At 46.0% G+C, this 11,190-nt stretch overlaps 1 protein-coding gene across 1 annotated transcript in view; it reads left to right on the top strand.

The window, feature by feature from the left end:
- NTRK3 (neurotrophic receptor tyrosine kinase 3) overlaps positions 1-11,190 on the top strand; it is a 202,114-nt gene that overhangs the window by 59,529 nt on the left and 131,395 nt on the right. Inside the window, exons 6-10 of the mRNA XM_005419711.3 lie at positions 1,741-1,883; positions 2,445-2,586; positions 4,729-5,025; positions 8,349-8,372; positions 9,157-9,227. Of these exons, the coding sequence (XP_005419768.1) occupies positions 1,741-1,883; positions 2,445-2,586; positions 4,729-5,025; positions 8,349-8,372; positions 9,157-9,227 (677 nt within the window). The remainder of the gene's footprint in view (positions 1-1,740; positions 1,884-2,444; positions 2,587-4,728; positions 5,026-8,348; positions 8,373-9,156; positions 9,228-11,190) is intronic.

The raw sequence follows: 11,190 nt of genomic DNA, 5'->3' as shown, positions 1-11,190 counted from the left end.
AACACGAGGCATGTTCAATAGTTATCCCTTTTTCCTTCACCTTGTTCACACATCAACTGCCTGTTTGGTGTCAGGTTTTGCTCTGCTATTGCTATTACTGGAAAGCATCCCTTGCAGAGTAAGGAAAAAGAGATGTACCTTCCACAGAGCAATTAAACTGTCTGTACACAAGCAGCTGTCAAACTCACAGGCTGAAAAAAGGAGGAAAACTAGATTTTATTTTTTTTTATATAATCATCCTCTGTACTAGGGATTTGGGCTTGTTGCTTGTAGCAGTAGTAGACAAACAGCATGCACGTTTGGATTTGCATGACTTGGGTTTTTTGTTGTTTTGTTGGTTAGTTGGTTTTTTGGTTTTTTTTTTTTCCCAAGTTCACCCTGTCCCTTTAAGCTCTGGAAATTGGCCAGAATGTGCCTTTGTGTGGATGAACTAAAAAGATTTGAGAGTGCTGTAATTTCCGCCCGACATGGGATGAATAAGCTGCAAGGATTAAACAACAACAACAAAAAATCCTTCGGGATCAGGGACAGGAGGAGAGATGGCTCCATCAATGGTGGCATTAGACTATAGGGGACAGCAGGGTGCTGCTTTGGGAGAAAAAATGTGCTGGTGTGCAGGGTAAGCATCTCCCCTGACCATGCAAACTCCTGGAAGGGTGGGGAGCCACAGTGATCTGCTTTCCTCTAGAGGAGTCCTTATGTTCAAGCATTAAGACTCCAGGGATATTGATTTATCCTTGTCCTTTGGTGCTGAGGGCAGGCATAGCTTGCCTGTTTGTGGCCATGTTTGATACCAGCTCGGTCTGGAGAAGATCATACATGTCCTTCCTGTCTCCTTTTCCACTATTCCTGCCCCCTATGGAGATTTGCCAGGTTTTGACCGCTGCTTTCTTTCTTTTGGCACCCCCCTAATCAGTACAATGCTTGTTCCTTCCTGGTGTCACTCTCTGATGGCCATGAAAGGGTGTGTGTATCCCCATCCATGACTTTGCCTTGGCATGATGGATGCTGCTGCCCTATGATGGGATGGGACCCCTGGTCAGTTCCTCCTGCCCTGCTTGCTCAATTTGCTGCTGAAAACCTCCCCTATTCAAGAAGACTCTTTGGCCTTCTTGCAACCAGCACTGTCTTGTTTCTCATCACAAGGATATTTGGTGCCTGTGGCAGCAAGCAAGGAACTGGTGTAAATCAGAGCCACCATAAATCAGTGAATCCCTCTGCTACCATCGAGGAAGAACAAGGGCACCTTCTATTAGGAGAGCTGCAGTTAATATGAGGACACATCCTTGGTCATCTTTTCTTGATTGTTATAAATTAGAGGGACACTTTCTTAACCTGGAATGCTGAGTGCTCTGTGCCTTGTCCCTGGGGGTGGGGATGCCTTGGATCCTCTCCCAGCACACACAGTTTTCTCATCCCTGGTGACTGCCCTCGTGAGCAGCTTCTGTGGGAGTAGAGAGATGGGTATGGGAGTTGTGTGAGAGGAACAGTGGCCAGAACTGGACAGCAACTTTTGGATTCAAAGCTTATGAGAGGGTCTGCTCAGCTGGCACCTCTCCAGTGTCCAACACTCCTCCATTTCTTGGTAGGGCATAGACATTCTGTTGCCTAATGCTATTTATCTCAGGGTGCTGGAGGCTGATTTGGAAAACAGCTTGGTGAGATCTGGGTCCACACACTTCCTGTGGCTGGCTATAGAAAATTCTGCCCCACACCTGAGCATTTTTTTGGCTCCTCTAGACCTTCCTGAGATCAGTGTGAGCCACGTGAACCTGACGGTGCGGGAAGGGGAGAATGCCGTCATCACCTGCAATGGCTCAGGATCGCCACTGCCGGACGTGGACTGGACAGTGGCTGAGCTCCACTCCATCAACACCCACCAGGTAGGGGCTGCAACACCCCAGTGCTGCCTGTGCCTGTGCCAAAGCAGTCCCCAGGGTTTCCCAGGTCAGTGCATGCAGGGCAGGTGGTTTGAGAAAAGAATACTTGTTGTATCCAAAGGAAAGCTGAAGCTATGCTCTATCCACATGAGAAGCTGGGAACTCCCAGAAGGGAGCAAAACCTTCCTTCTGTATAGCCAAGAAGTGAAGATGACAGAGTTTCAGAGCTCAGTGCTCCCGGATTGAATTAACTCAAGTGTCCTCTGATGGAACTCCAGTGAAATGACCTGTTTGCAATAGCTAAGTAAGATTTTTCTAGAGGCTGGCCATGTTTTTCAGTGCTACAATGCCATGGCTCTCCCCTTCCCAGTATTTCCTCTTACAAGATGTGCTGTGTTTGATCAGGTGAGGAAATAGCTCCTTTCACGCAGATCCCAGCTGTCTTTGGATTTTGGATATCTCCTCACATGGAAACTGTGATGCTCCTTTTCTGGGGGTGGTAGAGGGGAGGAAAGGACCCACCAGATACCGATTTCTGTCTGTATTTCTCTCTGGGATTTTTAGACCAACCTCAACTGGACCAATGTTCATGCCATCAATTTGACCTTGGTGAACGTCACCAGCGAGGACAATGGATTCCTGCTCACCTGCATTGCTGAGAACGTGGTGGGGATGAGCAATGCCAGTGTGCTGCTCACTGTCTACTGTAAGTACCAGTGGAGAGCCCTTGTCCATGCAGAGCCCAGAGGGGCTGCCCTGGGAGCTGTTTGAATGCATGGCCACTTGCTACCTGTGTCATGGTTTTGTGGGTGAAGATTAGGAGGAACTGAGCACACTGAGCTGGAGGTGGATCCTCACACAGCTCACCCTCTCAAATGTCAGTAATTTTGCTTTCGTGATGCCTCCATTAATCCAGAAATGAGCACAGAAGCAGGGAAGGAACAGCAGTGCCACAGTGGTGGTGGTGGGAGTTTCCTACCTGTGTCTTGGAAGATTCAACAGACTAAAGGACAGCCATAGAGGGACTAAAAATCTCTTAACAAAAGCAAAGTTTCTTGTCTTGATGCCATGTGAAGGTTCAATGGCACCCTTGCTAAAGACAGTTTAAAACTTGCCACTAATTTCAGAGGTGTTAGGGTTTTCTCTCAGGTCAGATCCTACAAAGTTAAACTTCAAATGTCATATGAATGTGCACGTGTCAAATTTGAACTGTTCACTTTTATCTGCAAGCAGCTCAACTTTCTTTGTGCTTTCTAATATAACAAACCCCTGACCTTAAAAGGAAGTTTACACAGCTTTGTGGTCTCAGGCAGCTGAGATTTGCTCTATTTTGCTGTGTCTGTAATATTTGCCCTTACTCTGTAGTTTGAAAATCAGTCCCTCACCTCAACCTTGCCATGTAGAGCAGAGACCCTTGTGGTATTCTGGCTACTCTTAGTAAACCCATTCATCCTGCATGATGCTTTACTACTTTCATCTTCCTTCCAATAAGTGCTATTGATGGACTGAAGGACGGAGGTAATTAAAGCTCAGCCCAGCTCAGAGCTGACTGGTCAGCAGATGGGAGTTTTTTGCACAGTGTTTTAGCATCTGTTCCTCCACCCTTTCAACAGCACTATGCCCATGCTTATTTTCACCCATGAAATCCTCTGAGCTGCTGACAGGTTCTGCTACTCTTGCTCTTGTTGCACAGAGCCATCACTCAGGCTGTAATTTTACACTGGAAAGATCTGGGTTTGTACATGTAGGTGGCTGCCTGTTTTGAATCCCCTTGCCAGGAAGATATGAACAAGCCACATGCGGATCTGGGCTGGCGAACGAGAGAGGGTGGTCGGACACGACTCTGTGGTTCAGGGTAGATGGGCACTGCTGGGAGAATTTTGCTGAGCTCCAACCAGCTCTGCACCTTTTTCTCTTTTGTCAACTTCACTGACTTAAAAATTCACTGTCTTTTTTCACAAAGATGGGTCAAATTTGGTATGTTGGTTTTCTTCCTCGTGGATGCCGAATGGACTGTCTTTGCAGCTGGATGGCAGCAGGAAAAGGAGAGTTTTAGGGAAGACATACATCATTGTGTCATGTATCTTTGCACAAAACTTGTTCTTCTAGTTCAGACCTTGCCAGCCTTGGGGTTTGGGACCTTAGGTGTAGGCGTTGTAAATGGAGTTTCAGAAGCTATAGCAGAGCAACATTTGAATTCTCTGCGTGTCCCAAGAGGAAGACAATGCATATGCAATAAATTGCAGGTGGAGTTTTTGCTTTTCTTATCCCTCTCCCACTCTACTCCCTTTAATTAAAACACCCCTGGAGGCTGTTCGGCGAGTGAGAACTCCTTTGGGATATTCAGGCAGTCAAAGCCCCCAAGGACAGACAGTCTCTGAGGGATGTTTGCTTCCACAGCTATGCAATCCAGAATTGCTCGGTGTGACTGGAGACCTCCCACGGGCACCTTGCACATCTGTAATGTAATGTAGCAGTGCTACGTCACCGTGTCCTCCTTAATGGGGACAGGCAGTCTCCCCAGGATCCCTTGGGGGAAGGAGAGCAGCAGTAAATGTTGACAGGACAGTTCGAGCTGAATTGTTTCTGGGCTGGTGAAATTTCCATCCCTGTCTTTTATTTATATCCCTGTTTGGAAGGCCAAGAGGCCTGGCCATGGCTCAGACCCTCCTTTGAGGGAGGGTGGAGTGGTTCTCATGACAGCACTGCTTCTTTACAGACATCCATGGGAAGAGTAGAAGGCACAAGTGATTTTGGAGGTTCTCAGTGCTCTTAGTTTCCATGGTGTGCACAGAGTGGTGACGCTGGGTGGAGGTTGCTGTGAGCCTGCCATGTTTCTCTCTGCTAGATCCCCCTCGCATCCTTACTCTGGAGGAGCCGGTGCTGCACATGGACCACTGCATTGCGTTTGCAGTGCATGGGAACCCAGCTCCCACCCTGCACTGGTTGCACAACGGCCAGGTCCTCCGCGAGACCGAGATCATCCGCATGGAGTTCTACCAGCAAGGGGAGGTGTCTGAGGGCTGCCTGCTCTTCAACAAACCCACCCACTACAACAATGGCAACTACACCATCGTGGCCACCAACCAGCTGGGCTCAGCCAACCAAACTATCAAAGGACACTTCCTTGAAAAGCCTTTTCCAGGTAGGATATTCAGTTTGTCTCATCAGGGCTCCTTGCAATCCAAAGGTCTTACTATGACCCTTGCACCTCAACAAGGCCTTGACAACCCAAGTTGGCTTTGGAAGAGGTGACCCCTGGCAGCCTCTTCTGACCAGTATGATTTTCCTCCACAATGGTGTCATATGAACTCTTCAGTGCTGGGAGAGGTGCTAACTGCTTTAGATAACTTTATTTTGTAGCATATTCTGCAGTGTATTTATATATTTATTTTAAAGACCTTTAGGAATTTCCATGGGAATAAGATGTAAATTTGCCCAATTATTTTGAATTTCCTTTTGTGTGCCCCAAAGACGTTGCTGAATTTTTTCTAGAGACAGTGTTCTGCTGTGTGGTAGTCATAAGCTATAGAAAGGAAAAGCCTTTGAAATGATGCAGCCTGTCCCTTTGTTTCTTTTACTTCTAGCTTGCATCTGTGAAATGATTAAAGCTGGATGCAGTGGTGTCAGGATTGTTTTCTTTCCAAATGCAATATGTGCAATTCCAGGATGACAGGGCTACAAAAGATGCGACAGCTCAATTAGTCACTTTGCATCAGTTTGCTGGGATTTCTTAACTGATTGCTCGGAATTCCCTGTTGCACTCCCTGGTGATTCACAGCTAAAGTGCAAAAAAAACCCATTTGAGGATATAAGGATCCATCTCTGGGAAGTGCTGTAGAGACTTTTGTGGTGGCCTGTCTGCTCTGTAGGAGCATCCCTGACAGTGCAACACCACGCTGGCCATCATGGAGTTAAGATCTCTGTGCTGCCTTCAGGAATGATGCCATGAGAAAGTGGCAGCTCTAAATTGGCCCCTGCAGCCCAAGAAAATCCAGCAAAATAGGGCGTTTGCTAAATATAGCAAAATACCAACGGTACTCTCATTTATTATTTATATCACACCATATATGTACACAGAGTTTTCCCGCAGGTCAAATATCATAAATGCAAACCCAAATCTCTGCCTTGAAGATCTGACAATTGAACAAATGAGCTGATATGGATGGGAGTGGAAAATTTGTATTCTGACTTGAAGGATGCTGCCCTGTTTGACTATCTGACCTATTTATGTTTCCTTCTGTCAGGGCAGAAAACCTTATCAAATGTAGGTGGGTGAGCAGAGGTGCACAGGTTTGCAGTCTCAGCTCTGTCAGGTCCCACCTTTGTGACTCAATTTCCCCATCTGTGAAACGAGGGCAGCTCCTAGGTAGGTGCTGGACCTGCAGGAAAGGGAGGCAGATATGCTGTTCTGGAGAGCTGAATTTGGAAAGGGATCTGAGCCATGCTGTGGTGTGGAAAAGCACATTGATGTTTGGAGAGCATCTTGTGTTAGGGGCTCTGGGAGAATGGAGTTCTGTGAATATATGTAAAACACTGCCCTTGTGACTGCAGCTCCACCCATGGCTCATGTTGGTGTGGGATGCTTACTGACCATGAACCATCTCTCAGCAGCAGCTGACCCATTTCCTTTATTTCTTCTGATCCAAAGTCCCAAGCCATTCCTCACCCTGGCAGACCCTGTCAGCCCAATGCAGGATGTAATTTACTTTCCTTGAAGCTTGTTGCTTCGTCCACTTCCACAGCTGGCACATACATTCACTGCAGCTGACGTTTATAATTTCCCGTTTGAAGGTAGATTCCTTCAGAAAATGCCACACACTGAAGGTTCCCCAGCGTGGCTCATTCAAGCCCCATGTTGCTTACAGCAATTCACACGTGCAAGGGCTTTGCTGTCACTACCCAGGGTGAGATTATTATTCTTAATTAATTAATGAAAGCACAGTGCCTGGAAGACGTTGTCAGCATAGAGGAGGAACAATGACCATGTATTTTAGCACTCCCTGGTCAAAAACCTCTCATTGGTAAAAGGCCACACTCTGCTTTCCAGGCTGAGAGGAGCAAGGTGCTGTTAGAAGCTGGGACCTGAGACATGTAAGCTGCATGCCATATCTGCCTTCTCTCTGATGCTGCAGGGCAGTGGCTCCCAGGACAGATTTGTGTCATTTCCTGTAAAAATCTCATTGCGTGTTGTTATTGGTATCTCTGTCACAGGCTACCAACTCCTTATTTAATCCACAGAAGTTAATGTACCTGTGATGAGTGTTCAGTTCTTTGAGAACTTTTCACAGAACTCAAGTTGGCTGAAATTTCTTGGCTATTTTTTATGCTTGGAAATATAGGGTTTAATGGGAAAAGAACCTTTTTGTGCATTTCTGTTGAAATTGCTTAGTCCAGCAGAGAAAAATGGAAAGGGGAAAATGTAGAGGCAGCAAGAATTTTATGACTAGACTGTGCCTTAATAGAGAAGAAAAAGTCTCCAAATAAAATATATTTTTCTTTTTTCCTTTTTTCCCTCTTGCTAGAAAAAGCCAAGGAAAGTTACTCTTTTTCTTGACTGAAAACAAAAATATTTGTTCAGGTTTTTTCCCCTGGTTTGGAAAGCCATGTTTGTCACCTGGGGTTTGTTTCACACTCCCCTTCCAAACCTCACCCATGCTGCAGTGTGAGCATTCCAGCATCCTTCCAGGAGCCCTCTGCCAGCAAAGCTGTGCAAACTCCAGTTAATTTCGGGTCAGTTTCTTACATGGGCGAGTGGATTGGAAGCTGACGTGATTCTCACTTTGTGTAAACTGAGTGTCACTGAGGGCTTTAGACCTCACTGTCTGGGGCCTCAGCCACCTCTGAGCTGGAGGAGCTTTGCTGAATGGACTGGAGCAGCCAGCAGGCTGACAGCAGGGCCTGCTCTGCTTGTCTCAAGCAAGAGGCAGCTCTTGGACAGCCACAGCCTCGCTGTCCAGTTCAGAAGCCATCAGCTGTTCTGAGTGGTTCATGAATAGCAGGTCACAGGAGGTCTCCTCTAACTCCCAGCCCCAAGCTGGGCCCTCCTCCATGGGAGTTATTCTCATCCTTGAAGGATTTTATCCATGGGTGCACACTGCCATGCAAGGTAAAACCTGTTTCTCTCCCCTCCACCTCCATCCTGCAGAGCCCTGTGTGTCTGCTGAGCTTTGCTGAAAGCAGGGTGTTTACCAGCCATTCAGAAGTGCTACTTGTTCTTCATTTTGGCCTCACAGGAGTACCCCTCCCCTCCTCCTTCAGCCCAAGGTTCTCCATCCTGACCTCCAGCATGTCCTGCTGGCACATCTGCTGCAATTTCCAGCAACAGTTGCCCAAGAGGAAAAAATATGAAAAGTTGTTTTCTGGGTTCTTTGGGGTGGTGGAGTATATCTGAAGTGGATGGGGAAGGAGTCCCCTCCCCGTGCTGTGCTGCTAACTGTGTTACTTCTCTCTTTGTCCTTCCCACAGAGAGCACGGACAGCTTTGTCTCAAGTAAGTGTCTCCTTGCCTTTTGAATACTGTGGCTGATTTGTTTCTGTGGTTTCCCCTTCCCCTCTGTGATTTACATAGCAAAATGGAGGAAGCCAGAAGCAGGTTGGTGGGGGCTGCACACAGCCCTGGCTTCCCTGTGCATGAGCAAGATTGCTGGGGAGCTTGTGACCAGCTTGATAATCTCATTAGACCAGGAGATGTTCATCTGCCTCTAGTGGTGCCCAAAGAAGGTCCTATAAAGGAAATGATGGTTGGTTGTTCTGTAGCAAAAAGGCTCTTAATTTCATGCAGGCTGGGCTGTCCCCAACAACAGCTCTCTGGTGTGGGCTGGGATGAGAAGCAGGACTCAATTCTGTTATGTTTCTTCAGCAGATTCTTCCCTCTCTTCCCAAAACACCACACGCCACAAAAAGCATTCAACTTACTCTTTGTTCAGATCAAGTTCTGCTGGGGTCAGTTGTGTTTTAACCCCACTTAGCTCAGTGGATTTCTGAAAGCTAGGAAGTGGGCTCAAGAGTGGTGGGAACCTATTCCAGGACACCAGGCACCCAAATGTTTCTCATTTGTGAGGCTGGAACAATGTCAGCATAGTGCTGGTCTGTGTTTTCTCTGCTGATGTGCACAGGGAGCTCTCTGATGGTTGATTTGTGCCTTCTGGAACAGAAAGTTTCAGCCTCTTTTAGGGGTGAACTGAATCTCCTTAGGTCAGGAACTGCTGTTGGAATGTGCTGGGAGTCCCATGGGAGCCACACTGAGTTTTCTGTCTCTGGTGTTTTGGTTTCAGTCGGTGATTATGAAGTGAGTCCCACCCCACCCATCACTGTGACCCACAAACCAGAGGAGGACACTTTTGGGGTGAGTCCTGGTCTCTTCTCTACAGGATACTGCTCAGTATTTGTATTTCTCTGCTGTTTTGAGATGTTTGCAAGGGAAATCTCTTCCTTTATGACTCGAGACAGCAGTCAGAATGATTTTGTGGCTTGTGTTGTGCAGGTAAAATACTGACACAAACCATCTGATCCTCTTGGGTCTGCAGTGTGGAACCAGGGAACTCTTTGAAAATAAGGCATCCTGTGAAGTCTCTGCTGGTAGGGTCAGGAATTCTCACTCTTAAAAAGTAGCACCCAGAGAACAAACAAGCAGGAAAATTGTGTGTTTTGGACTGTTATTGATCTGTTAAACTTAGCCTGGTGAGGGACTTGGGTTTAGTTTTGTTCAATTCTGTCAATGTCTGTTTGCCCTCTCTCCTGCTGTGTAGGACATGCCTAAAATGGAAAAGGAAAGTAAGTCTAGGGTTTATCAGATCTCAGCACTGTCTTTCTTCTGCAGAATCCTAGTAGAAAAAAGAAGAAAAAAGTGTGCATAAGTATTAGAAGAAAAAAATTAGCACGTTACACAATTGCTCTAATTCTGTGAAAGTTTTAAGACACTGAAATCCATGAGGTGTCAAAAGAATAAGCAAAGCTCAGTCCACCCTGGTTTCAGTTCTCATCTAACAGAAAACCTCCTTTAACTGAAGTGGAAGCTTTGAACAGCGAGGCTGGAGTAATAATGTGCGCTGATTATTAAATATAAAGCACAGAAAACAAACTGGGGATGAAAATAGAGTGCAAAATAAAAATTTAAAAATATTATAACAAATGTACCGAGAACAGGGAAAAGGATTGCAAAATGAAATTACTTCTTCTTAGTTAAATGATGTATTTTCTATTATAGCAGAATAGAGTTTTGTAAAAGGAAGCAGAGTCTAAATGCATCACAAGACCTAGTACAGAACAATTGGACACATGCCAGAGAAATTGTTGTTTACATCAATGCAATAAAAAGTATTTTGAGCAAAGACTTGAAGGAATAAATATTCATAAATATTAAAATGAGCCTGGGATTGCAAACCCTTTAGGGCAAGGAGGTTTTCTTTCCCTGCTTGTACAATGCCACAGTGGAACAACAGCTCCAGTGAAGGACTTGGACATTGCTCTACTATAAATATTTACTAGTAAACTTACAATAAATAGGAAACCGTTGGAGGCCTTTGGAAAACTCGGATGTTTTACAAGGAAAAACTCCTTAGTTCTACTTAATTTCTTCTGTTTTCTCTTTGTGTTGTGTTATTTTCCTTCACTCTGTCCTGAGGGATTTTTGGATGGAGGCAGAATTGTGCTCCCAGCTGAGCTTTGAATAGCTTCAGTGTTGTGATGTCAGAAATGGAGGCTTGGGAAGTGATGCAGTGAAGGGAGAACCCAGGCATTGGAGCAGAGACCTTTTTTCCCTGAAGATATATGGAGTGAGAGGCTGGGAAAAACCTGCTACCAGAACAGCATCACTGATGTCAAGATCCCAGACCTCCCAGTCCTGCAAAAAGCCTGCAATGCCTCCAAGCTGTGTCAGGGCCTGCTGCTTTAGCTTGTGTTTTCCTCCATGGCTGACGTCCACAGGGCTGCATCTGTGGATATCACAGCTATAGATGTGCACAGACAGGGTGAGCCTGTCACTCTTGCACTGAGAATGACACAGGAACAGGCGGGAGGCAGTGTTGTAGAAAGAGCAAAGAAGGCTTTATTCAAGAGAACCACACAGTTTTTATAGAGTGACACAATAGATTCCATTTGATTGGCTAGTTAACAAAAACACCTTCCTCATACACCATCCTTGAGAAGAACAGAAAGATGAAGTAGAAAAACACCACCTGCAGATTGTTTATACTTAACAAGTTGTCCCATCCTTGCAACTCCCTAAAAATTCTCACAAGCTGCTCTGAGAAACCCTTGCCATTTCTCTCTCTCTGTCCCATGGCATCCACGTGAGCCTACAGAAAGGC

This window comes from Geospiza fortis, unplaced genomic scaffold (assembly GCF_000277835.1).
Source record: "Geospiza fortis unplaced genomic scaffold, GeoFor_1.0 scaffold171, whole genome shotgun sequence".
Taxonomy (NCBI): Eukaryota; Metazoa; Chordata; class Aves; order Passeriformes; family Thraupidae; genus Geospiza; species Geospiza fortis.
This window is presented reverse-complemented; position numbering and strand designations above follow the sequence as displayed.